The sequence below is a fragment of the Meriones unguiculatus genome, chromosome 3 (genome assembly GCF_030254825.1).
Source record: "Meriones unguiculatus strain TT.TT164.6M chromosome 3, Bangor_MerUng_6.1, whole genome shotgun sequence".
Classification (NCBI taxonomy): domain Eukaryota; kingdom Metazoa; phylum Chordata; class Mammalia; order Rodentia; family Muridae; genus Meriones; species Meriones unguiculatus.
In genome coordinates this window covers 32,702,435-32,729,719 of record NC_083351.1, presented here as the reverse complement: position 1 = coordinate 32,729,719, position 27,285 = coordinate 32,702,435, and the positions used below count along the sequence as shown (strand labels likewise).

General features: G+C 43.2%; 1 protein-coding gene and 1 long non-coding RNA gene across 2 annotated transcripts; one reads left to right on the top strand and one right to left on the bottom strand.

Annotated features, from left to right (window-relative positions):
• Window positions 1–679: 679 nt before the first annotated feature.
• On the bottom strand, window positions 680–11,484 carry LOC132653029 (uncharacterized). The gene is made up of 3 exons (XR_009590663.1): window positions 11,045–11,484; window positions 3,190–3,308; window positions 680–1,211 (listed from the first exon to the last, which is right to left on the bottom strand). It is a non-coding gene; the product is annotated as an uncharacterized LOC132653029 (long non-coding RNA).
• Window positions 11,481–26,407, top strand: Prdx1 (peroxiredoxin 1). The gene is made up of 6 exons (XM_021633422.2): window positions 11,481–11,620; window positions 13,523–13,639; window positions 17,069–17,222; window positions 17,670–17,792; window positions 18,928–19,058; window positions 26,091–26,407. Exons 2-6 carry the CDS (start codon window positions 13,534–13,536, stop codon window positions 26,174–26,176), a joined length of 600 nt encoding a protein of 199 aa, XP_021489097.1. The 5' UTR covers window positions 11,481–11,620; window positions 13,523–13,533; the 3' UTR covers window positions 26,177–26,407.
• The last annotated feature ends 878 nt before the right edge of the window (window positions 26,408–27,285 follow it).

The following is a 27,285-nucleotide window of genomic DNA, read 5'->3' as shown; positions in this document are numbered from 1 at the left end:
ATTTTTAATGAGACCTGGTGTCCTCTTCTTGTCAATGAGTCAGTCTGAGGCTCTTTGTTTCTGAGGCTCTTTGTTTAGAGGTAAAGTGTTTAGAAATAATCGGGTTTGTGTAAGTTCATCAAGGTGGAATACTAGATTGACATCTCAGGGCTTTATAAGAGGAACTGTGGCAAGGACAGCATGCCAGTCCTGCTTTGTGCCACCATAGCACTACCAGGAAAAAGGCCAAGGGAGGCTTTCACAGATATGTGCACCACAACAGTAAGCTAAATGAGCCGATTTATTTACGAATTTGATCTGCTTCTCAGGTTGCAGGATTGTTGCAGGATTATTTGATCCCATTGTGAACTCTGTAGGCCAGGTGGCCTCTAACTCACAGAGATCCACCTGCCTCTGCCTCCCAAGTGCTGGGATTAGAGGTGTGCACCACCACCCAGCTTTTTTTTTTTTTTCATTTTAAAAACAGCATATTTCATTATAGCAATTTTTTTTTTTCTCTCCTGAGGTAGGGTATCACTGTGCAGCTCTGGCTAGCATAGAACTCATTATGTAGAGCAGGCCAGCCTTTTACTCATATGGAGATCCACCTACTTCTGCCTCTTGAATTCTGGGATTAAATGTGCCCAATGCCCAGCAGGAATCTCCTTCCACCTAAAGAATTTGTGTATTCCACATTCACTGAGTACCAACTGCTTAGACCATGTGCTGGATGTTAGGATGCAGAGTTGAAGTTGTTACTTTTCTTTTTCTAGACAAGGTTTCTCTATGTAGTCCTGGCTGTCCTGGAACTCACTCTGTAGACCAGGCTGGTCTCCAACTCACAGAGATCTGCCTGCCTCTGCCTCTTCAGTGCTGGGATTCAAGGCGTATGCTACCACTGCCTGGCTAATTGCCCTATCTTAAATAATGAACACTTCAGGACAATGTCTCCCAACAAGTTTTCTGGGTTTTTGTTTAAATGTTTATTGTTACATTTGTTTATTGCTGTGTGGTTGTGTGGGGGCACAGTGCACAAGTGGAGGGCTAAGGACAACTTCTGGAAGTCAGTTCTCTTTATCTCCTCTGTGTATTTCAGGGATTGAATTCAGGGCATCAGGCTTGGCTGCAAGTACCTTTACCTGATGAGCCATCTCTCCAGCCTTCAACCAGTTTTGTTTCAATGATTTGAGGTACTTAAAACCACGGTTACCATGGCTTACTCAGATGCTAGTCTATTGGAGAAAGAAAAATAAGTGATCAACAATTATAGATGTGATAGTGCTCTATGACAGAAATATATACAAGCAGAATATACACAAAAGGCACAAAAGAAAGAAAGGAAGAAAGAAAGGAAGGAAGGAAGAAAGAAAGAAAAGAAAAGAAAGAAAGAGCTGGGCAAGATGGTATATGCCAGCACTCGGGAGGCAGAGGCAGATGGATCTCTGTGAGTTCGAGGCCAGTCTGGGCTACAAAGGGAGTTCAGGACACCCAAGGCTACACAGAAAAACTCAGTCTCAAAACAAAAAACAAAAACTAAACCAAAACAAAATAAAAGACACAAAAAACAAATCGGGGAGGAGGGGCTGTCATGAAAGCTGTTCCAAAACAGGTGACACTAAGCTGTTTTTAGACACAAGCAAGAGTTAAGCAGTCAGTGAACAGGACGTGGGGCAGCAGAGTCATCTGCAGAATCATAATACATTCAGGATAATGCAAACATCCCTTGTAGCTGGGGCAGCAGCAGGTTGCATGAGGGAGGAGGGCAAGGTGTGAGATGGTGAAGAACCTTGTATATCGAGTGAAGGAGGAGCCTGAACTTGCTGCCTGGGCAAATGCAAGAGGCAGCAGCTAGAATTTGAAAATCATGTCACATGTGTGTAGTTGGGACAATAGAATGTTTAATATAAATCCAGCTTCAATGATGAATGCAGCTTCAATGATCTGCAGAGTTTTGTCTGTGTGTGTGTGTGTGTGTGTGTGTGTGTGTTGTTGTTGTTGTTGTTACTGTATTAACTAGAATGGGCATCTCCTGGCTCATGAACCTGGCCTGGAACTTGCTATTTAAACCAGGCTTATACAGATCTGCCTGCCTCTGCCTCCCAAGTGCTGGGATTACAGATGTGTGCCAGGATGCTGGGCTGATGATCAGGTTTAGGAGCCTTTACCAGTCCTCCTAGACTCTTGTCAGGTGTCCCCCGACTCATCCACATGAGATGATGCTACTTTGAACCCTTTTTGGTTTCACCAGTCTCAGATTAGGGTCCATCTGTCAGTCTTGTCATTCCTTAGGGGAACATGGAAGGAGAGACTGTGGAGCAGCCTCTAGGATTACCGTGTGTAGTCTGTCGAGGGAACATGACTAAGAGCATTAAAGGGAGGTGAGATCACTGTGGTTAGAGGTGTGGTGGGACTAAGAATGAATCATTGAGACATTCTTGCTCAGAGGTAAGCTCAGACATAAAGCGCTCTTTTCTTGTATGCTTTCTCAGTCTTTGGTGACTTTTTCACTCGGCGGGGGGGGGGGGTCAATTGGCAAAGCAGCTATGACTCTTTGTTTTGTTTGTTTGTTTGCGACAGGGTTTCTCTACATAGCTCTGGTTGTCCTGGAATTCACTATGTAAACAAGGCTGGCTTTGAACTAACAGAAATCCACCTGCCTCTGCCTCTCAAGTGCTAGGATTACTGACTATGGCTTTCTCTTTTTTTTTTAATTTAATTTTTATTTTATTTGCATTGGTGTGAAGGTGTCAGATCCCTTGACATTTGTGTTACAGACAGTTGTGAGCTGCCATGTGGGTGCTGGGAATTGAACCCGGGTCCTTTGGAAGAGCAGACAGTGCTCTTAACCACTGAGCCATCTCTCCAGCCCCTATGGCTTTCTCTTAAAAGCAATCCAAAGAGATACTATAGAGAATGTTCATGAAGTTCCAACATCATCACTCTTTTTCTTTCTTTTCTTTCCTTCCTTCCTTCCTTGCTTCCTCCCTCCCTTTCTTTTTTTGACAAGGTTTCTCTGTGTAATAGCCCAGGCTGGCCTCAAACTCAGAGATCCACCTGCCTCTGCCTCCTGAGTGCTGGGACTAAAAGCCACCACTGCCCCGCTCATCATCACTCTTTTAACTGCAATGTTTTGGCAAGAAAGGACAAAGAGCTAGAAATACAGGTGCACACAAAGATATTTTCTCCCTGCTTCTTGAAGACAATACTCACCCTGCCAGGGAGGTCAAATGCGCTGGAGACGGCACAGGCTGGGAGTCCACCAGCCACTTACTTCATTTTCTCTAGCTCAGTGGGTCTCAGTGTAGAATGATTTTGTAACAAATATGCTCCTAGAATTTAGAGGGCAGAGGCCAAGATGTTATTAAATATTTTATTATGCCCCCTGGTAGAGAGCCAGCACTATTAATGATGCTCTGCCATGCTTGCAGACAGGAGCCTAACTTGACTGGGAGGTTCTAGCCAGCAGCTGGGACTTACAGCCAAGCATGGGGCAGAGCTCCAGGGGCCCTGCGGAAGTATTGGAGGAAAGATGGAGGGACCTGGAGGGGACAAGAAGACCAAGAAGAGACAACTAATCCAGTCCTATGGGGCATACAGAGACTGAGATATCGGCTAAGGAGCACTGTTGTAATAAATAATATATAGCCTAACACCTTCTTATTATTTACTATTATCTCTATTATTGACTATTGTTGGAGATTGGTCTGATGCATGTTACTTACTCTTAAAATCTGGTTACACACACACACACACACACACACGATCTGGTTACACCTATCTGTTTTGTAAAGCTCCCTAAGACATATCTGATTGGTTGATTAAACAGCCTATACCTGGGCAGGGCAGAATGGGGTGGGTGTGGATAAGGTTCCAGGGCTTTGGAGGACAGAGAGGATCATGGGAAACAGACAGATGTGATGAGAGAAAGGAGGCGGACACCAGGATGGGTTAGCCTGAAGAAAACACCAGGTGGGTAATGGAAGGACTCCACTAATGGTGTGAAAAGGCCCAGATGAAGAGTATAAGTACCATGGGATTATGGATGAAAGGTAGTCCAACTGAGGAAGATTAAGGTGGATGGCATTGGATGGGGGCTGGGAGATGGATGGTGAGGATATTGAGACAGTGTAAGTGAAATATCTGCCTGGCCCAAGGTAAATAAGGCAATTATAAATCTAACATGTGTCTGTGTCTCATTATTTGTGATCGTGGGTTAAAAATACCACCGTGATAATCTTAGGGCAAATAATAAAGAGTATATAGCTCAACAGCCAAAATTTTAAATTCCTACAACAGAGATGCATGGTCTGGACCTAGGCCCCCCGCACATCTGTGGCTGATGGGCAGTTTGGTCATATGGGGTGCTGGGCGAGTGTAGGGGCGGGGGTCCTTTAATATGGACTCTATTGCCTGCTTTTGATCATTTCCTCCTGGCAGGGCTGCCTGGCCTGACCTCAGGAGATGAGGATATGCTCAGGCCTGATGTGACTTGAGGTGCTGGGGAGGGTTGATATGGAAAGAAGGGGGCTTCCCTTTTCTGGGGGGAAAGGAGAAGGAGGGGAAGGTACAGCTGGGAGAAGAGGGAGGGGGCACCCTTGGGATGTAAATAAAATGAAATAATAAAAAAAATCTTATTATGCACAGGATGGGTCCCCATCCATAATAAGGGATTATAGGACCTTAAGTGTTGATAGCGCCAAGATTGAGAAATGACAGAAAAATATTTTTACTTATAAAGATGTGGTCAACTAATTCTGGTGCACAGATAAAATTTAATATTAACTTAAAAAAATAGATCCTGGGTTAGGGATTTAGCTCAGTGGTAGAGCACTTGCCTAGCAGTGCAAAACCCTGGGTTCAGACCTCAGATCTAAAAATAAATAGATAAACCAACCAACCAACCAACCAACCAATAAACCAACATAATAGTAGCCTTGGCTAACCTGGCGCTCACTAAGTAAACCAAATTGGTCTCAAACTTGCAGTAGTCCTGTTTTTGCCTTTGCCCTCAGAGAGCTGGGATTACAGGAATGTGCTGTCATGCTCAGCTTCAACACAAACATACTGTGAATCACCAGACTTACTTCATAAAAGAGCCATCTTGTGGTCTGGTTTCCATGATTTTCTTTTGTATTTGTTACAATTAAATAAAGCTCATAGCTTTAACAGTTTATAGGTTTAATTTTAAGGATTTATACGTCTAGAGCAGGTAGTCATTATATTAGCAGGGCTTAATATAAAAAATGACTGCCTACTTGAGTTCTGCATTATACACATTTGTTGGACATTAATGGAGCTGCCTTGCCTGTTATATACAGTTAGCTATGAAGAAGGAACAATGGCTTTTCATGAGTCACCTAATTGTCTCTTATGACAAATTAGGCCCAAGGCAACTACTGACAAAGAACACTATGTTCAAAGATTGTATGCTTCTTTATAGAGACAAAAACCAAACCAAACCAAACCAACAACAACAAAAAAACCTACCATGGTAAAACTGAGTCACCCATCCAAGGATGTAGGCAAGATAGGAGCCCTACCTACTCTAGCAGTCAGGACCGTCTTCATGCACCCGTCCCACCAAACTTAACTTGTATGTTTCCATTTGCATTTCCACACTGATTTTTTTTAAAATAAGAGCTATATTTGGGGGCTGGGGAAATGGCTCAGTGGTTAAGGGAACTTGTTCTTCCTGAGGAAATGAGTTCAGTTCCCAGTACCCACAAGATGGCTCACAACTGTCTTGTAACTTAAGTACCTGGAGATCCAAAACTGTCTTCTGGCCTCCATGGATACCAAGCATGCACATAGTGCACATACATACGTGCAAGCAAGAAACTCCTACACAGTTACATCGAAAGAAAGATAGAAAGACAGACAGAAAGACAAAAAGAAAAAAAGAAAGAAAAGCCAGCCAGGCGGTAGTGGTGCACGCCTTTAATCCCAGCAGAGGCAGGCAGATTTCTCAGAGGTCAGCCTGGCCTACAGAGCGAATTCCAGGATATCTGTAGGAATGAGTACATGGGTGTTTGTGCCTGTGGAGGTCAGAGGCATTGTATGCCCTGGAGCTGGAGTTACAGGTAGTTGTGAGCCATCCAACCTAGGTGATGGGAACAGAAATTAGGTCTTCTGCAAGAACAGAAAGTGGGTGGGATTGGGAGGGAATGACGGAGGGGGCTACAGCTGGGATTCAAAGTAAATAAACTGTAATTAATATAAAAAATAAAAATTTAATTAAAAAAAAAACAGAACAGAAAGTGCTCTTACCTGCTGAGCCAGCTCAGTCTCCCATATTGACTTTCAGTTCATGAAGATGAGACATCTTCAAATTATCCATTCTTTAATTTAGGATTCTAAGTCTATTATTTTTAATATCTGAGACAGGGCCTCCCTTGTGCGTGCCTACCTGCCTCCTGCCTGCCATGGCATACAGGTGGAGATCAAAGGACAATTTACGGGAATGAGTTTTCTCCATTCACCATGTAGGTTCTGGGAATTAGGCGGAGGCTATCAGGACCGGCAGCAAGTGCTTTCACCCCTGAGCTTTCTTGATGATCTAGATAGTGATTTTCTTCATTAAAATATTTAAACATTTTATTTTTATGTGTATGAGTGTTTTCCTTGCAATATATACATGTATGCATATACATACATATATATGTTTGCAGTGTATATACACACCACGTATATAAGACACACACATACTCATATATTGTACCTCATACTCTTTGGAGGCCAGAGGCTGTCATATCTGCTGGCACTGGAGCACGGCTACATGTGCAGCTTGTTCTATGGTTTCTGCCGCGCTCATGGAAGGTTCAATTGATAGTATCAAAATATAAAATTAGAAAACGTGTGAAATCTGTCATAACTTGTTGTGAATATAAACATGTTTTTGTTTTAATCCCAGGTGCGGGATGTCGGACTGATTCAGACAGTCCATAGCAGCAGCAAACTATTCGCCTCGTTCGGGCTCTGAGAGGAGCTCTTTGCAGATAGTTGAAATCTGAGGACCCTGGAGAGAGAATAAATGCCAGAGCCCAGAGAGTGATGAGGAGCTCCGAGAAAGAACAAGGCTACTGCTGCTTCCCCATGGCTCCTGGTTATGACTGAGGCAGTGAGACAAGAAGTTGGAGATCTCCTGAAGTGAGGATTGGGCTGGCTCCAAGGAATCCCGGGACACTAACCAGCAGGAAGCAGCTAAATAGAGAATTAGGCCCCCTCTCCCACTAACCCCTTCTCTCTCCAACCTAGTGTTAGGATGTTGGAAGGGACTGGGGTGGAGTAGAGAGAAGAGATACAAGAAATGTAAATAAAAGAGTTTTTTAAAAAGTATGCCAATAACTCACACCAGTAATCTCAGTAGGCTGAGCCAGGAAAACTACCCTGAGGTCATGCCAGTCTAGGCTATATAGTGAGCCTCAGTTTCAAAAGGTAAAGGCTGGGCAAAATGGTTCAGCAGGTAAAGGAACCTGAGTCCAAGCCTGATCCGAGTCCCATCCCCAGGAACCAAAAGGTGGGAGAATAAAATTGATGCCTGAATGTAGTGAGAATTCTGGAATTTGTTTCTTTAGAAAAACCCGGAAATACTGTAACAATATCTTTTAATTTCAATTCCAGGTGTGGGGATATGGAGCTGCTTCAACCTGTCCAAACCAGCTGACTGTGGTTTGCCTTGTGCTCTAGCAGAGGTGTAGTTTTGTCAGCTGCAGATGGTTTCTGTGATTGTGTGACTTTTGAAATTCAGGCAATTTTTCATAGGATACATGTTAGGGCCCCAAGAGGTGGGGCTGGTGGTTGTTAGTTGTTCAGGGGGTTACCTGTGGTTTGTTAGTGGAAATGCTCAAAAAAGAAACAAAAGGAAAGAAATTAGATTTGGGGATCTCTCCCCTCTGTTCTTTCTCTCCTCTCCAGTGATAGGGGGTGAAATTGGGGGTTTAGGGTAGGAAAAAGAAGAACCTGCAAAATAGCAAAGACCAGCTACACCCGAAACCTGTGCTCTGGCCCACCTTGCTCTCATATGAAAGAAATGAATAATGACAATTCTTCATCCTCAGAGGGTGAGAAGGAAAAAACAAAGTAACAAGGATCCAGAGAGATGGTTCAATGGTTAGAAGTGCTTGCTGTATGAACACGAAGACTTGAGTTCAGATCCCAGCACCACTGGGGCGGGGGGGGGGGGGAGCCTGCTGTAGACACATAGATCTGTCTATAAGACCCCATCTGTGTGGGCTGAGAGGAAGAGCATCTCCACCAGCTTGACTTCACCTTCCCTGCTTCTTCAGAGAGACTTAACCAACACCTTCCTCTGGTCTCTGCTCAAGTGTTCATGTACAAGCACCTATGAACACACATACACTTGAGCATATATCACACTCATACACACACACTCCACACACTTCAGCATATACTACACATGAACATATACACATATACCACACTCCTATACACACACAGTTAGGCATATACCATGCATGAGCATACACTCACATACCACATACATATACACACTTGAGCACACACAATACTTGAGCACATACCACACATGAGCATACATATACCACACACACACACACCAAAAAGCAACTGAACACAAAAAGTACTGTTGAAAGAATTGATAAATGTCAAAAATATTTATAAAGGTAGATGCTCAGGCAGCATGACATAGCACTTAACGGCTATGCGGAGTTGTGGGGGTTAACACCTCCACTGACTAACTGGAAATGAATAATGAGAACTAACTGGTCACTCTCATGCTGAAAAGGAAAAAGAAGTCACTACTGTTGTAAAGGATGATAAATACCCAAAATTTCAGATACCCAGCTAGCATGACATAGCATTTCCCCTATTTTATCCTACTATGTCACTAAGAAGAGTCATGAGAAGCCTAGGAAAACCAAAACCAAAACCAAAAGAACAGTCAGTGTTCCAGCCAGTGGCAGTGTGACATGCTTTTAATCCAAGCATTCCGGGGGCAAAGGCAGGTGGATCTCTGAGTTCAAGGCCAGCCCAATCTATAGAGTCAGTTGCAAGACAGCCAGCACTACGTAGTGAGACCCTGTCTCAGAGAGAGAAAAAAAAGGCGCTTTTCCTTATATGTGACCTTATATAAAATGTAATCCTATTAAGCCTTGTCTTTTCTTGCCTATAAAATGGAATAAATCTATTATCTTTTTTTGGGGGGAGGGGGGCTTCAGTTCAAGGCTGAGATTCTCTGTGTAGCCATGGCTGTCCTAGAACTCATTGTGTAGACCAGGCTGGGCTCAAACTCAGAAACTGACCTGCTTCTGCCTCCCAAGTGCTGGTATTAATGGAGGTATCACCACATCTAGCTAATTATAGGATTTTTTTTTTTTTTTTTGAGACAGTGTAGCCTTGGTTGTCCTGTACTCACTTTGTAGACCAGGCTGGTCTCAAACTCACAAAGATCTGCCTCCCTCAGCCTCCCAGAGTGCTGGGATTATAAGCGTGTGCCATGGTGCCCAGTTTCTAATTCTAGTATTTGTTTATTATGTATACAGTGTTCTGACTGCATGTACAACTGCAGGCCAGAAGACGGCAACACATCACAATATAGATGGATACATGGTTGGGAGCCACCGTGTGGTTGCTGGGAATTGAACTCAGAACCTCTGGAAAAGCAGCCAGTGCTCTTAACCTCTGAGCCATCTCTCCAGCCCCTAAATCTAGTATTTTAATGTGAATAATTAATGTTCATTAGCACTATACCTAAGTTTGATGGTAGTTTTTGTTTTGTTTTTTTTGCTTTTGAGACTTTCTCTTTTGTAGTCCAGGCTGCCTCAGCCCTCTGAGTGCTGGGATTATTGGCAGGCATCAGCAAACCTGGCTCGTAATACTTAGTTTTTACAATACTATAAAGACGTTAACTATTATTTCTACTGTACCTTTATCTTCCTCAATTAAAACACAGAACTGCTGCAAGTCTCTCTGTTCAAACCGGAAAACCAATACCCCTTAGATTTCCCCGAGAGGATATGCTTTTCTGAGTGAAGACTCAGAAAGTATTACTTCCTGCAAAGCTGTTTCTGACCTTGGTTTATATTCCTCTAACAGTGTTACTGACTTTCATTTGTTCCTTGAATTGACCATTATGCCTAAACAATAACCGGTACAGCTAAGAAAAAAAAAAAACCTTTTAGTTGTTTTATTTACATGTCTGCCTTGCCACTGTAGCATGACTTTGTCGAGGGTAGGATTTGGATTACATCCATCTCTGTCTCTAAATCACACAAAGCATGTGTTATAAAATGAGAACTCTGAGCTTTTAATCAATAGTATCAGGTCCCTATCTAACTTTCTCCTTGAGACAAGGTCTCTCTATGTTGTCCTTCTGATCCTGGGACTTCCTGTGTAGACCAGACTGGCCTCAAAAACACATCCTACTTCATCCTCCCCAGTGCTGGCATTACAGGCATGCACCATCAAGCCTGGATTCTCTCTAGCTCTTTTTGTTTTTAGAGACAGGGTTTCTTTATGTAGTCCTTGCTGTCCTGGACGCTGGACTTTGTAGACCAGGCTGGCCTTGAACTCACAGTGATCCATCTGCCTCTGCCTACCAAGTGCTGGGATTACAGAAGTGCGCCACCACACCCAACTTCCTTCTTTTTTTGAGACAGGGTTTCTCTGTACCCTTCTGTCCTGGAACTCTGTAAACCAGGCTGGCCTCAAACTCAAGAGATCCACCTGTCTCTGTACAGCGCTAGGATTAAAGCTGTGTGCCACCACTGCCCAGCTTGGAACAGAGACTTTTAACTCAGGAAATTAACCACAGAGACCTCGTTTTTTAAAAAAGAACAAACCACAAATCAGATCCGTGACAAGATCAGATTTAGAAAGATTTAAGAGCAGTGGAAGAAACGGGTGAGGGATAGAAAAACATCCAATAATCAGAGAACAATGGAGGAGGCTACCCTAAGTGGTGAGGGTTCCTGAGGACCAGACTAGAACAGTTTTTTGTTTGTTTTGAATGATTTCTTTTTATGTGCACTGGTGTTCTGCCTGCGTGTCTTTATGAGGGTACTGGATCCACTGGAACTGGACTTACAGTCCTCCACGGGATGCTGGGAATTGAGGCCAGGTCCTCTGGTAGAGCAGCCACTGTTCGTAACGGCCGAGACATCTTCTCCAGCCCTAGAACAGGTTTTTCGAGGCTGGGCTGAGGAAAAAAAAATGGAGAAATATTTGGGTGCATAGTTCTCCGATCGCAGGGCAACTCCAGACGTGGTTTTCCACGGACAGTCAGGAAGACCCTTCCTCTAGTCTGAGTCCTGAATGGACAGCACGCGGGGTCCCGGCAGTCGAGAGGCCAGGATTCCCGGGATACCTGACTAGAAGGGGCAGCGCTTTCCCACAGCTGCAAACAGCCGCAGCGGACGCCCGAGCGCTTACTGAGACCCCCCGCGCCGCCCCAACTCCGGTCCCACCCCGGGAAAGCGCTGAGTCATTCCACGCAGGACCGCCGGGCGGGGCGGGGTCGGCTAGGTCCCCCTCCTCCCTCACCCCCGGCCCGCTCCGAGTCTCGCGATAACTTTGTGGCTTATAAAGGCAGCGCCCCGCGCGCTCGGGCGTCGTCTTCCTGCGGTTGCACCGTCGTGTGTGTGGGACCTGTTGCTCGACTCTGGTGAGCGCCTTACTCCGCGGTCCTTCTGCCCCTGGCGGGCCCCGGCGTCCCGGCCCCGGCCCCGCAGGGACCGTCCCGAGCCGCAGCGACCGGCCGGGGCCCGCTCCCGGGGAGCTGGAGCGCTGCTCGTTTTTCTCACGTGGCCCTCAGTTCCCGAACCTGTGGGAACCCAGGACTAACGTTGAGTTTCCTCCTCTCGGGCTGTCCCATAGAGGGCGTAGGCTGGCGCGGGCAGACGGGGCTCTCTCCGACTGAGCCCGACTGCGGGTGTGGGTGGGCGATGGCCCGAGTGGCAGGAACTTCCAGCGGGGTTGGGGCGTGACCTCCTCGGGCGCTCTGGTCCGATTCTCCTGAAGAGGCTTCGCAGCAGCCGGAAGTCAGTGTTGCGGGTTTGGTTGGATGTGCCGGGCCATCTTGCAAAGCAAGTTTGTTAAGAAAAAGGTGGTTTACGTTAGCGGGCACATCGGAGAGGGACTTGCTGCGTTGCGGCACGCCCTCGAGAAAAACTTGAGGTTGATGGATGAAGAATTGGTTTTAGAAGTTTACGGTGGTCGACGCCTCTAGCATTTCTTCCGGTTATTGGCTTTACGAGCCAAGAAATTTGGAACTTGGAGCATTCAGATCGAGGGTGTAAATCTTTTAGATTGTGTTTTTTCATTTTGTGTGTTTGTGTGGCACCTGCGTGTGCTCTAGGAGATTGTGAGCCACCGAAGTGGGTACTGGAAACAACCAGGGTTTTCTTTTCTTTCTTTCTTTTTTTTTTTAACTTACGTATTATTTATACAACGTTCTACCTGCACATCAGAAGAGGGACCATATCTCACTTTAGATGGTTATGAGCCACCATGTGGTTGCTGGGAATTGAACTCGGGGCCTTTGAAAGAACAGCCAGTGTTCTTAACCTCTGAGCCACCTCTCCATCCCACAACCAGGGTTTTCTGCAAAGAGCAGTGCAGGCTCTTAACTGTTGAGCTCCTAATGTTGTGACTCCTAACAATTTATCTTGTTGTTGACCTGGGTAAATGGTGCAGAAATCCGTTTCTAACAATGCATTGACTTGTGTTTTTTTCTAAGAGAGGGTCTCATGTAACCAAGGTTGTTCTCCAATTTGGCTAGAACTCCTGACCTTCAGCATTTACTCCCCAAGTGTTGGGATTACATTTGTTACTCCAAATCCTGCCGGTGAAGTGACCCTTGTTAAACCTCTGCCGAGGTTCTTGGTCCAGAGGCAGGAAATTTTGTGTGTTTGTGGGCCCTGGTGTTAAGGCAGCCTGTAGTAGTGAGTTCTCCGTCTTCATGCAGCTTCAGGAGTAGCATAAGTTCATTAGCAAGCGCCTTAGCCTGAACCTACATAACGTCCCTGCTACAGAAGCTTTGAGACAATTCTCTGTCTTGCCTGAGCTCAGTATCCTCCTGCCTCAGTATCCAGAGTGCTGGTATTTATTATGCCCCATGTCCTTGGTAGAAACCTAAAAAAAATAAATGCAAGACAAGGCCTCAAAAAGTTATGCAGAGAAAACAAACAGGACACCTAAAGTTTTGAAAGATTTGCTTGGATTCTTGTGTCTTTTCCGTTTACTTTCCTGCTTCTGCCTATTATACAAGATAAAATATTGCTATTGCAAAAACTGGTTTAGAAAGGGTGGTAGAGCCCCGATCTATTTAGACACTGTGGAGCTGTTTGTATGTGAAAACAAAGGCTCATTATATTCAGTCCTGTTATTACCCAGAAGTTGGAGCTTTTGGGTTGTGACCCATGATTGCCAGCCTGTGCTTGCAATGTATTCAAGGCCACTGGACCATTCCTTGACTGAACAACAGTTAATTTCCTAGGAAGGTGAAAATTGTTGATCATTTGGAAAAAGGCTTGCTTCCATTTTTTTTTGTTGTTGCCTTTTCCAGCAGATAGAAAGATGTCTTCAGGAAATGCAAAAATTGGGCATCCTGCCCCCAACTTCAAAGCCACAGCTGTTATGCCAGATGGACAATTCAAAGATATCAGCCTAAGTGAATACAAAGGTAAGAATTATATTGGGTAAGAGGCCACTTAACGTTGATGGTTGATGTCATGGTTAGTACAGTGATAACAAGGATAGATACTGTAGATATAAGTTTCTAGAGAAAGAGTGCTTTATTTTATCTTAACATTTACCTGAATACTTTTTTAAAAACTTTTTTTTTTAGGTACAGTTTATTCACTTTGTATCCCAGCTGTATCCCCCTCCCCCATCCCTTCCCAATCCCACCCTTCCTCCCTCTTCTTCTCCAATGCCCCTCTCCCAGTCCAATGATAGGGGAGGTCCTCCTCCCCTTTTATCTGACCCTAGTCTATCAGGTCCCTGATTACTTTTTTAGTGGCATGCACTTTATTGGGGGATTCTTGTATCTTCAGGTACTGGGGATTGAATTCAGGGCTTCAATCTATGCTAGCAACCCACTACCACTGATTTCCATCCCCCATCATCACCTGTTTATTTTGGTTGTAGGTTATTTCTTTTTCCATTTTTTTTTTTTAAATTTACTTTTATGTATGTTAGTGTTTTGCCTGCATGTATGTCTGTGGTCTTTGTGAGGGTTTCAGATGTTAAAGGCAGTTGCAAGCTGCTGTGTGGGTGCTGGGAATTGAACCCAGATCTGAAAAAGCATTCAGTACTAAGCCATTTCTCCAGTGTTCCCTTTTTAAAAAAACAAACAGAAAACACAAGCTCTCAGTGTAGTTCTGGCTGTCCTGGAGCTCACTGTGCCGTAGCCTCAGTAGTGCCAGGATTAGAGGTAGTGAGTGTTAGGATTAAAGACATGTGCCACCTTGCCCTGTTTTGTTTTTGTTGGTTCATCCTTCCTTCCCTTTTTTCTTTCACTCTGTGTGTATGTGCATGTGCACTGTCATTCTCACTTGCTTTTTTGTTTGAGGTGATCGTGCTATGTATCCCACTGGCTGCCCAGACCTTGATATGTAGGCCCAGGGTGGTATCAAACTCGAGATCTGCCTGGCATTGCTTTCATTAAAGGCATTTGTCGTCGTGCTTAGCCATCTCCCTTTCTCTTATTTTTATGTGTATGGGTGGGTGTTTTTCCTGATTTCGTCTGTGCGGTATGTGCATGTGGTGCCTAAGGAGGCTAGAGAAGGGCATTGGATCTCCTGAGACTGGAATTACAGATGTTTGTGCCTTCGCAGCTTGTACTGGGGCCTCAAAAAGAGTAGCCATTGTGATTAACTGCTGAGCCAACTCTCCAGTCCCCTTCATTTTTTTTTTTTTAAGGAAACTCCACATTTACTCATAGAATCTTTGGAGCTGAAGCTTTGTGTCTGCTCACAGGGAAGACTTGATATTACAGTTGCTTTTTTTTTTAATGTTGCTATAATTTCACACAGATACTTAGCAGGTTTGTTAATATTCCATCTTCCCTTTCTTTTCCAAAAATTGGCCACGTATCTGGGTGGAGTGGTGCATGAGGTGGATCTCTGAATTTCAGGTCAGCCAAAGCTGCATATAAGACCCTGTCAAACAAAGGCAGAACATAAACCTACCACCTGACCTATCTATTATTGAGGCAGGGTTTCTCTGTGTAGTCTTGGCTGTCCTGGAACTTGCTTGTGGACCAGGCTGGCCTTAAGCCAGTGAGATTTGTCTTACTTCCCAAATGCTGGGGTTAAAGGTGTACTCTGCCTGTATATAATTTTTAAAATAAAAAAAAATTTATGTGCATACAGATGTTTACCTTGTATGTATGTATGGGAGAGTGTCTGATCCCCTGGAACTGGAATTACAGACAATTGTGAGCAGCCACGTGGGTGCTGGGACTTGAACTCTGGTCTGCTGGAAGAGCAGCCAGTTCTCTTAACCTCTGAGCCGTGTCTCCGCCCGTTTATTTTTTTAAAGGTGTATTTATTTTTATGTGTATGAATGTTTTTGCTTGTGTGCATATGTGCACGCCCTCATGGGCATGCTCTTCGTGTGCATGTGTGTACAGATTGTATGGATGGGTGCTAGAACTCCTGGAACTGTAGTTACAGATAGTTGTGCGCTGCCTTGTAGATGCTTAGATCCCAACAAGTTTTCTTTGCAAGAGTAGCAGTAAGTGCTGAGCTATTTCTCTATTCCCATTCTTCTCTTGCCTTGCAGTATTAGGTCTTTTGGGACCATTGAGAATATAGATTACTTAGGTGCAAGCCTCGATTCTTCGTGTTAAATGTTCCTTTCTTAGTGGTATATTTGAGTTTCTGGTATTTGAGTAAAATAATTGTTAGATTTCCTGACATCACGCATTGTTGTTGGAATGAGAACAAATACTGTGGGCCCTGTGGGGAACTCTTATTGGCAAACAGTTTATACAGCACCTCTTGGGAAGTGACCCTGGCACATGATATAGGGATTGCTTGCTCTCTGCCCTGTAGGGGTTGGTCTGCTGGGGTTTCAAAGTGCTTGTTAAGCAAAGCCACAGAGATTGCTTAGATGAGTCAAGGACTGCTTGTTTTGACTTTGAGATACAGTTGCTCCCTGAAAATAAGTGGATATTTGGAAATGTTGCAGTGGGTTTAGCCATTAGGTACAGTGAGAGGCTTTGTGGCTCATTTGGGGATAAAGTAAAATTAGAGCTAGAAGTCCTTTTACCTACCAATATTTTGAGTACTTTTGGGTGTAACATTTTTCCTGTCACACCTTGGACTTGTTAGGAACACATTTGTTGTATTTCATGACATTATTTAAGCGTTACCCATGAAGGCTGGAAACGAGTGGGCATCAATTTTATCTTAGTTCATGGAACCTACTTACAAAATAAAAAATAGCATTCATTAGTTGGAGTCTATAATCCCACGATCCTATTCAAGATAGATGGAGACAGCTAGTTCTAAATACCACATCTTAACAGCAGAAACAAGAATTCCTACCCATAAGAAGAGGGAAGGGTAGAAAATTACCCATGAGATAACTCAATTCATCCATCATTTTATAAGAGCTCTGACTTGGACTTTCTGTCTTTGTTTGATTACTTTTTCTAACTTAAATTTAGTTAACAATATGTGTGGTTGTATTGTATATATTACACATGTATGTATATATGTATCACACATGTATGTGGATCGTGGGAATTCAATTATAGCAGGGAGCTCTTAACTGTTGAATGACCTCAAACTCCTGATTCTCCTTGTCTTCTGGCCTCTCAAGTCCTGGGATTATGGCCTTGAGTTTATATAATTAGACTGAATAGTGTTTCTTTTATAGTTAGCAACCAAAGACTATGGAGGGACTTCTAACATATAAATGTCTTTGCAAAGGAATTCCCGGAAAAAAATTTTCATTAAGACAGGGTTTCTAACCCTGGCTGGCCTGATTCTTCATAGTAGTCTTCCTGTCCAGAGTGCTGTGATTATAGGCATGTATCAGGACCCCTAAGTCAGAATCTTAGTTTCAAAACTAATATCTTGATTGCTTTTTTTCTCTCTAGGAAAATATGTTGTGTTGTTCTTTTACCCTCTTGATTTTACTTTTGTTTGCCCCACGGAGATCATTGCTTTCAGTGATAGAGCAGAAGAATTTAAAAAACTCAATTGCCAAGTGATTGGAGCTTCTGTGGATTCTCACTTCTGTCATCTGGCATGGTAAAGTTTTTGGTTCATTTGACCTGTGGAATTTTGTTTTTTAATTAGGGTTAATATGTAATTCAAGCTGCCTTTCAGTTTGTAGTACCTCCAGCCTTAGCTTCATGAGTAGGTGGGATTACAGGTGTATACCACAATACCTGCAGTATGGGTGGATTTCTTGAGATTGAGAAAATTTAGAGGTTTGGTAGAATTAAGTATTGGTTTCTGGGCTCTGACTTGCTCTTTCTTCCTATTAGTAGAGGCAAAGCAGCTTGAGTTGCTGCTCTCTGATACACACTGTTGTCCACACTGTATTGTGGGCTGTTCACGTCATTCCTCGAAAAAAGTTTGAAGTTTGAGGAGAAAGCTAGATGAAGGGTATCAGAAAGGTGAGGATAGGTTTGGTTACTATTCTTGCTTTACAAGGTCTGAATGAATGTATTCTATGAATGCCTTTTGCTGTAGGATTAATACACCCAAGAAACAAGGAGGATTAGGACCCATGAACATTCCCTTGCTATCAGATCCCAAGCGTGCCATTGCTCAGGATTATGGAGTCTTGAAGGCTGATGAAGGTATCTCTTTCAGGTATGTCAGAGGACAACCCTGGAGTGTTGTTCCTCAGACTCTGTCCACTGTTTATTAGAGATAGTGTCCCATTGACTAGGGACTTGCCAAGTAGGCTGGGCTGGCTGGCAAGGGAGCCCCAGGGATTTGACTGTTCTATCTCCTCAGGGTTGGGATTGCATGCTTAATTTAAATTTTTTATTGTATACATTTGAATATTTGCATTTATGTATGTATGTGCACCACCTGAACATATTGGATCTCCTGGAATTGGAGTTAAAAATGGTGAGCCACCAGTTGAGTGCTGACAATCAAACCCAGATCCTCTAGAAGAGTAGCCAGTGCTCTTTTAACTTCTGAGCCATCTCTCCAACTTCTTGATTTTTTTTCATAAATTAGTAATTTCATTCTTTTTCTCTTTCTCTCTATTTTGGAGACAGGATTTCTCTGTGTAGCCTTGGCTGTCCCGGATTCACTTTGGTCTTAGCTTTTGTCTAGGCTGGCTTTGGATTCACAGCGATCAGCCTGCCTCTACTTTCCCAAGTGCTGGGATTGGAGGTGTGTGTCACCGTGCCCAGCCAATAAATAATAATAATAATAATAATAATAATAATAATAATAATTGTTATTTTTAAATAGGTTCTGGGGCTCAAATTCAGGTGCTCATACTTGTAAGAGCAGTACTTTACTGAGTCATCTCTCCCCAGCCTCTTTGCTTTTTTATATATATAATATAGCCCAAGTTGGCCTTGAACTTGGCCATCTAGTTCAGTTTAGCCTCATACTAGTGATCGTTCTATCAGACTCTCAAGTACTAGAATTTATATGCATATGTCACCATGCCTTACCTTCAACCTGTTTTATTTTGGAAATGGTGTCAAATAGCTGAGGGTAATCTTGAACTCCTAATCAACTCTCTCCACTTTTTTTTGTGTACCATTCTTTTTGGTTTGTTTGGTTCTGGGGATCAAACCCAAGTTTTTCTGCATGCTAGGCAAGCATTCTGCAAATTTCTTTCTCATTGCATTATTTAATGTAGTGGTCTCAGTAAGAAGCTGGTATAACTCTGGGGGGGGTACCCATTTCCTTAGGATTTCTAACAACAAAATATGACTTACAGTATCTATTTCTCAATTCTTTAATCTCTTATACCCAGGGGCCTCTTTATTATTGACGATAAAGGCATCCTTCGCCAGATCACTATAAATGATCTTCCTGTTGGCCGATCTGTGGATGAGATTCTGCGACTGGTCCAGGCTTTCCAGTTCACTGACAAACATGGTGAAGGTAAGTCATTGGCCTTGTGGTGGATGCAAAGGCTATTAGATAAAAGGGTAATTGTGTTTATACAAGTCTGGAGTAGTGATCTGTTGGGGTGGGGTAGTAGATAAGCCTGGAGAAGAAAACAGGCTTTTTGTTGAGATTTATGCTCCACTATGTTCTGCTAGTTTGGAATCGCTGAGTGCTACAGGTTTGAGCAGGATCTCACCATTGAGGACAGCCAAGCTGGGTATGGTTGTGCACGGCTTTAATTCCAGCAGTCAAGAGGCAGAGGCAAGCTAGGAGTTTGATGCCAGTTTGGTCTGCATAGTTTCAGGACAGCTAGAGCTACATAATAGACCCTGTCTAAAGCTAGTAATAAAGAAAAAAAATTATTTTTATTTATTTTTTTCGAGGAAAATTTTCTTTTAGAAAATGTATAAAGAAAAGGAACTAGAGAGGTATTTTAATGGCTAAATAAACGTGCTCCTCTTTCAGAGTACCTGGAGATTTGATCCCCAGAACACGTATGGTGGTTCACAACAATCTGTAAATTCATTTCTCCGGAGTGCAATGCTCTTCTGACCATAAGTGACATAGGGTTTGCATGTAGTGCGGATATATAAATGGAGACAAAACTCACGCATAAGACTCTTTAACGTTATCTATGGTTCTGGGGATGTAGCTCCGTGAGGGCTCCTCTATTCTGAGGTTTGTGTCTATCATGCATGCTGTCAAGAATCTATTTTGGGGGTTTGGAGAGATGGCTCAGCAGTCAGGAACACTGACTGCTCTTCCAGAGGACCCAAGTTCAATTCCCAGCACCCACATGGCAGCTTACAACTGTCTGTAACTCTAAGATCTGACATCCTCACACAGATATACGTGCAGGCTAAATACCAAATGAACATAAAAAGATTATTTTAAAAAAAGAACATTTTGGGGCTGGGTGTTAGTATTTAGGCAGCCTGCTTCTGGGTTGCCTAGCAACCTGTGATGTCATTATGTCTTGCCCGCCAGGTAGCCACCCCTGGCAGGTGTGGTTAGGTTGCTCCTTAAAGGATCAACCCACCACTTAGTGGCTCTCTTGCCCTCTAACTCTCTCGTTCTCCTGCTCTCCTTTTTCTCTGTTGGGGTGCCCCCTTTTTTCCCCCTACCATGTCCTACCCTCTCTTCTCTCTCCATTTCCATCTACTAAACATCTTCATGTAAAATCTGTTTGCATCGTTATTTCATTGGTACTAATACTGGGGATGTGGCTTAGTATAATCCTAGCACTTTTTGTGGGGAGAAGGAGGAGGCCTGAGGTCAGGCTTATCCTGGGCTAGGTACGTGCTTAAAAACAAGGTGTGTATGTAGATAGTAGTTACAGGATCAAATGTAATTGTGCCATGTAAAAGTCTGTTCTTGCTACTTCTAGTGGCTTAGTCCTATATCCTGAAAAGATAACAGTACTGCAAATTCCAGGCCAAGCTAGACTAAAGAGTTAAGTTTGTGTCTTTTAATGGGTTGTGGAGCCCTTGCCACCCAGCGGGCATCATACCGCATCTTTTACACTCCTCATTCCAGCATTCTGGAGGAAGAAGCAGGTGGATCTCTATGTTTGAGGCCACTATTATTTTATTTGCTTATTTTTAGGAGATAAGGTCTCTGTGTAGCCCTGGGTGTTCTGGACCTCAACTTTGTAGACCAGGTTGGCCTTGAACTCAGAGATCCTTCTGTCTCTGCCTTCTGAGTGCTGGGATTAAAGGCACAGAACACTATTGCCTCGAAAGGCCATTGTCTTATAAATAGCAACTTCCAGGTTAGCCAAGAGTACATGTTTGCGAGGTCTTGCCTTCCAAAGATACTGAAGGAAGGGAAAGACAGCTTGGGAGTTAGAAGGAAGCACATGCAGCTTTTCCAGAAAACTTGAATTCTGTTCTTAGCATTCATAACAAGTTGTTTATAACTGACATCCTCTTATTGTCTCTGGATTCTCATATGCAAAGAGATACAAAAATAAGTGCTGGAGAAATGGCCCAGGGATTGAGAGCACTGGGTGATTCTTCTCCTCCTCCCTTCCCCGCCCCCCAGGACTGGGACTGGGGGTTGATTACTCAAACACACAGGCTGGCAGACAGTTATCTTGTGAGTCCTGTCGAGGGAGTCTAACCCTCTTCTGGCCTTCTTGGGTATTGTATACATGTACTGCACATACATGTAGGCAGAGTACTCATATGAAATAAAATGAAAAACGTTAAAAAAAATCTTAAAAAAGAATAGGGGTTGGAAAGATGGCTCAGTGGTTAAGACAACTGGATTCTATTTCCATAATAGATATGATAGGCCACAATTTCTGTTACTTTGGTCCCCAACTTCTGTTGACCACGTCTCTTCTTCTCCACCCATATTCCCCCCCTTCTCCCCCTACAAAAACAAGGAGCAGTGTGGGCAGCCATTGAAGAGGACTTTTTGGGGATCCTGAAGTGATGGCTTCTGGCTAGGGTAGGGGTGGGGAAGGACTTTGTGTTGTTTTGTTTCATTGAGAAGCGTTTCTTTTTTGTATCCCTGGCAGTCCTACAACTAGCTTTTGGGTTTTTTTGGGTTTTTTTTTGTGGGAGGGGGATATGCTGGAGAGATGGCTCAGAGGTTCACGGTACTGGCTGTTCTTTCAGAGGTGCCAAGTTCAGTTCCCAGCAACTATATGGTGGCTCACAACCATCTAGAATATTTGGTGCCCTCTTCTGGCATGCAGGTGTACATCCAGACAGACATTGTATTTGTAATAAATAAATACATCTTAAAAATTTATTTTGTATACAGTGTTGTGTCTGCATGCCAGAAGAGGGCACCCGATCCTCATTATAAATGTGAGCTACCATTAGTTGCCAGAAATTGAACTGGGGGCCTCTGGAAGAGCAGCCAGTGCTCTTAACCTCTGAGCCATCTCTCCAGCCCCTTAAAACTAGGTTTTTAGACCAGGCTGGCCTAGAACTCAGAGATCTGTCTGTGCCTCTGCCTCCCCCTCCCAAGTGCTGGGATTAAAGGGTACAGTACCACTGCCTGGCAGGGCTCTTTGTTTTGTGTTGTTTTTTTAGACAGGGTTTTTCTGTGTAGCCTTCCATGTCCTGGAACTCACTCTGTAGACCACACTGGCCTTGAATTCACAGAGCTCTTCCTGCCTCTGGCTCTCTGAGTGCTGGGATTACAGGCATGCCCCATCGCACTCGGCTCAGGACTCTCTTTAAGGGACTGGCTACTGGGAATTTGATCATGCTTGAGTATGTATTTAGGCAATACAACGTGGACTTGGACTTTTTATTTTTGTTTTCCTTTTTGGGGGGAAAACACAGGTTGGGGAGTGTGCCTAGGAAGGGGGAGAATAAATGTAATCAGTGAAAGTATTATTTGGGGGAAAAAAACATCCACTTTTAGTTTCCTCAGGTACTGTATTCACATGATACAGAGACATACATAGAGAGAAAACATGGCATACATACGAAAAATCTTAAGGCCAGGCAGTGGTGCTACACGCCTTTAATCCCAGCAGAGGCAGACCTGTCGCCGAATTTGAGGACAGCCTGGTGTGCAGATCGAATTCTAGGACAGCCAGGGCTACACAGAAAAACTGTGTCCTGAAAAACAAATGAATGAATAAATAAACTGGTAGGTAGGTAGGTAGAATGGATATATCTTTTAAAAAGAAAGCTTAATCCTTGTAAAATCTAAACATGGTTTGGTATGTTTCTCCTTTTTTGATAGACTATCTTCTATGTAACTATTGCCAGCCTTCGAATACATAGCTCAGGCTATCTCAGACTTGTACAGAGCTCCCTCAGCATCGCAAGTGCTAGTGCTAGGAATACAGGAATGAGCCACCATTCCTGGCTAGGTTTGTTTCATTTCTTTTGTTTTTTTTTTTTGTTTTTTGTTTGTTTGTTTGTTTGTTTGTTTTTAAGACAGGCTTTGTTTGTTTATCCCTGGCTGTTCTGTTCTGGAACTTCCTGTGTCGACCAGGCTAGCCTTGAACTTAGATCCAGGTACCTGTGCCTTCTGAGTGCTAGGATTAAAGGTTTATGTCAGGCTTCCCTCCCCCCCCCATAATTTTTTTTTTTTTTTTTTTTTAAGATTTACTTATTTACACATTGTTCTGCCTGCAAGCCAGATCTCATTATAGATGGTTGTTAGCCACCATGTGGTTGCTGGGAATTTGAACTCAGGACCTTTTTAAGAATAGTCAGTGCTCTTAAACTCTGAGCCATCTCTCCATCCCACCAGACTCCTTTTATTTGTATATTTAAATATTTTGTGTATGTGGGTGCATGCCACAACACACCAGTGGAGGTCAGAGGACCCTGTCACATTATTTGGGAGTTTTGTTTTTTTGTTGTTTTTTTTTTTTTAAGATTTATTTATTTTTTATGGAGTATTCTGTCTGCATGTGTGTCTGCATGCCAGAAGAGGGCACCAGATCTTGTTATAGATGGTTGTGAGCCACCATGTGTTTGGAGGGAATTGAACTTGTCTATACTGAAGTCTGATGCACTCTACTGTTATGCAGGTGTACATGAAATCAGAGCATTCATACATACCACAGGTTTTTTTAAAAAGAAAGAAAACCTGAAAATGACTTAATTGTCATAAATACTGGAAGCAAGTTTCAATTAAGTTGTCATTTAGAGAATGCGGGGTGTCCCATTTCTTTAAAACTTTCTAATGTGTATGAGTGTTTCCTTGAGTGTGTTTATGTGTGCATGTTTGTGTGCCTGGTAACCTCAAAAGTTAGGAGTAAGTATAGGATTCCTTGGGCAAAATGAAGGACAGTTAAGCCATCCCTATCCATGCAGGAAATTGAAACTTGGTCCTTTGCAAGAGCAGCAGATGCTGCTATTGCGCTCTCTCTAGTCCTGTCATTTAGTTTTTCCATGTATACACTGCTCAAAACTGACTATTGAGATCATCATAGCAGTGGACCAAAGAGGCTTCTCTTCGATAGTCACACTAGAAAAGGAGATGTCTTCCTGCTGTATTACTAGCTTTCTCTCTCTTTTTTTTTTCCTTCACTCCTGAGTACTGGGATTTAGAGGCACCTGCCTTGTATAACTAGACTTTGATGAATACATGTCTCTTAAATGGAAGTGGAAAAATCAGATTTCCTTTCGTTTTATTTCCAGCTAGTAGTTGTGCAGAAAATACAGCCATTCTTATATTTTTTTTTCATTAGTTCATGAAAGCTTGAAAGTACCCTTTACTTGCCACAGGAGTCAAGGCACTTAATTACTAATGGAATGGCACATGTAGAAGTGCTGTTCGTTTGTAGTTTGCATTTAATGCTGGGAGTTACGTTGATGGGTTGCACCTGTAGTCACAGCACTCACAAGGAAATTTGCTTGCTGCAAATTGGAGTCTGGCGTGGGCTGCATAAGTGACTTCTTGCCTTAATACACACACCCACACAACCAAAAAACAAGCCCTGGGGTGTAGGCTGAGTTTTGGAGGTTGCTGCCTTTGGGATTCTGAAATACAAGAAAAGCAGAGGTGGTAATGTTGTTGGTTTTTGGTTTTGAGTTAGGGAGGGGGGAAGGAGGATCTGATGTAGCTCTGGCTACTCTCAAACTCCTTTGTAGCCAAAGTTGAGCTTGAAAATTTCTTTTTTCTGCATCTTCCTGGGTGCTGGTGCTGGGATAACCAACTGTCAGATCATGTTTTCCATCATTTGTTTTGTTTAAGGAGTGAAAGAATGCCAGCAAGTCACTAAGTGCTTTATGTTGCTATTTGGAATTTTATTCTTATAAAATAATTCAGCATTTTAAGTATTTGTGTGTTTATATATCTCCCGTATTTGTAGAACTTTTTCATCTCTTTAAATAACCACTGGATGTGCTGGATCTCTGATTCAGAGTCTAGCCTGGTCTGCAGAGTTTCAGTATAGCCAGAACTACATAGCGTTTGTATGTAAGGTGAGGTAGAGTTTGAACATACTCCTTATGTAGACTTCCAGTTGTCCTGGCAACTACCTTGTGCTGTTTAAGTTGTCTCTTTTGTTTGAGACTAGATCTTGCTGCATTCATACCTCTTGTAGATGTTTTGCTAACATTTCCCCCCCTTAAATTTAAGTAGTATTTTATAGAACATAAAAATACCATCTACAAATCTTAGTGGCTTGTCATTTTTTAGACAGATCATTAGACATAATTAGACATGTAGTTTTATTGCTTAGATTTTGGGTGCAAATAAGTGAGATGTAGTAGGTTAGGGCTGTGTTAGAATTTAACTATTGTTAATGTTTGAAAAAATATTTTAAAGATTTATGTATTATTTATACAGTATACTGCCTGCATATGTGCCTGCAGGCCAGAAGAGGGCACCAGATCTCATTTATAGATGGTTGTGAGCCACCATGTGGTTGCTAGTGTGGTTGCTAGGAATTTAACCCAGCACCTTTGGAAGAACAGTCAGTGCTCCTAACCTTTGAGCCATCTCTTCAGCTCTATGTTACTACTCTTATACCAAAGGCCTGAGTGACAGATTGCAAAGTTGACTGACCCAGAATCAGATTTGTATTTGTAATTTTTATGTTTTTGCCTCCCCAGGATTAGATACATTATTTTTTAGAACTATGTATGTGGGTGGGTATGAGGAGGTACCAGCACCATCTAGAAGGTGTTGAGATCAAAGCACCTGTCTGCTGTGGGTCCACACTGACCTATCTCTCCAGTTGCTTTAGATTTCTTTTTACTTTTGTGTTTTGAGACAGTCTCACTCACTTTATAGGCTAGCCTGGGATTTGGCCAAGACAGGTTTCACTTGGCTCTAATTGAGTGTGTCGACTAGGGTTGCCTTAAACTTCATTTCAGAGCTCTGCCTGCCTCTGCTTTCTGAATTCTGGTGTAAAGACATGTGCCACAAAAAAATGTATATAGCTTAGGCTTGTCTTGAACTCATAATCTTCCTTCCTTCATTTTTTTCAGCATATCCTGCCACCATCAACCAGTCAGTCCTGTGTTCATGGAGGAGGGGTGGAGGAAGATACACACCGTTGAGCAGGTTACTAATTAATGATGCTTTCTCTTGCAGTGTGTCCAGCTGGCTGGCAACCTGGCGGTGATACCATCAAGCCTGATGTCCAGAAGAGCAAAGAATATTTCTCTAAGCAGAAGTGAGCACTGAACCATTTTTCTGCCAGGCAACATTGAGAAGCCAGAAGAAAAACTCACGCTTAAACACAAATGTAGTTTGATTCAAGATATGCCTTTCCTTACAGGGTTGGGGTGGTTAGCCTTCCACTATTGGTAATGGCCTGAAGTCTGTTGTAGGTAGACCATTTGATTTACCAGTCACGGAAATCAGCCTTTTTTATTTTTTAATTGTCTATTAAACGTTAACTCTAAGAACTTGGTGATTTGTTTTAAAGCAACATTAGGTTTTTAAGAGGAACTTTTCTTTTTTCTCTTACGTGTAGGTGAGCGCGTGTGTGCACGTGTGAGTGGGTGTGCGTACATGTGTATGCACTGTTTACCTTTAAGAAAAAGAAATGGTTTGTGTGTATGAATGTTTTCCTGTGTATGTACCATGTACCTGCCTGTTGGATCCCCTGGAACTTGGGTTATGGATTGCTATGCGCCACCATGTGTGCGCTGGGAATTGAATGAACCTGGGTCTTCTGCAAGAGCAGCTCCTAACCACTGGGCCCTTTCTCCTGTTTTACTTTTTGAGAACTTTTTGAGGTAGGATCTCTCACTGATCCGGAACTAGTGAGGCTAACACTCTGAGGATCTGGTTTTCTAGTGCTGGTTTTATGAGCATGGACTACCGTGCCTGGCTTTTTATAGGGGTTGAAGTGGGTTTTGCTTTTTGAGGCAGGGTTTTCCTGTGTAGTCGTGCCTGTCACAGAACTCTCTCTGTAGACCAGGCTTGCCTCTGTTCATGTGCCACCACTGCCCAGCTTCATCCCTGTCTTTTTTTTTGATCCAGGTTAGGCTACATGTCAGACTTTGCTTTTGTTTGTGTAGAATTTCTAGGGCCTCTTGAGTCCAATTAAGCTACCTTCCTAGATCCTGGTATTTGAGCTACCTGAAGTGGCTTCATTTTGACAGTCTCACTGAGGTTTGCTGTTCAGGCTCCAGCACTTACAGGCACATTGATCCTTGCATTTCTGTGTGGGTGTTGGGATTGGACGCTGCACTGCATTGTCCAGACTGAGCTAGCAGTCATACATTTGGTTGCAAGTGAGTTTCCTAATCCTGTAGCAACCAAGGATCAGAACAAGTGT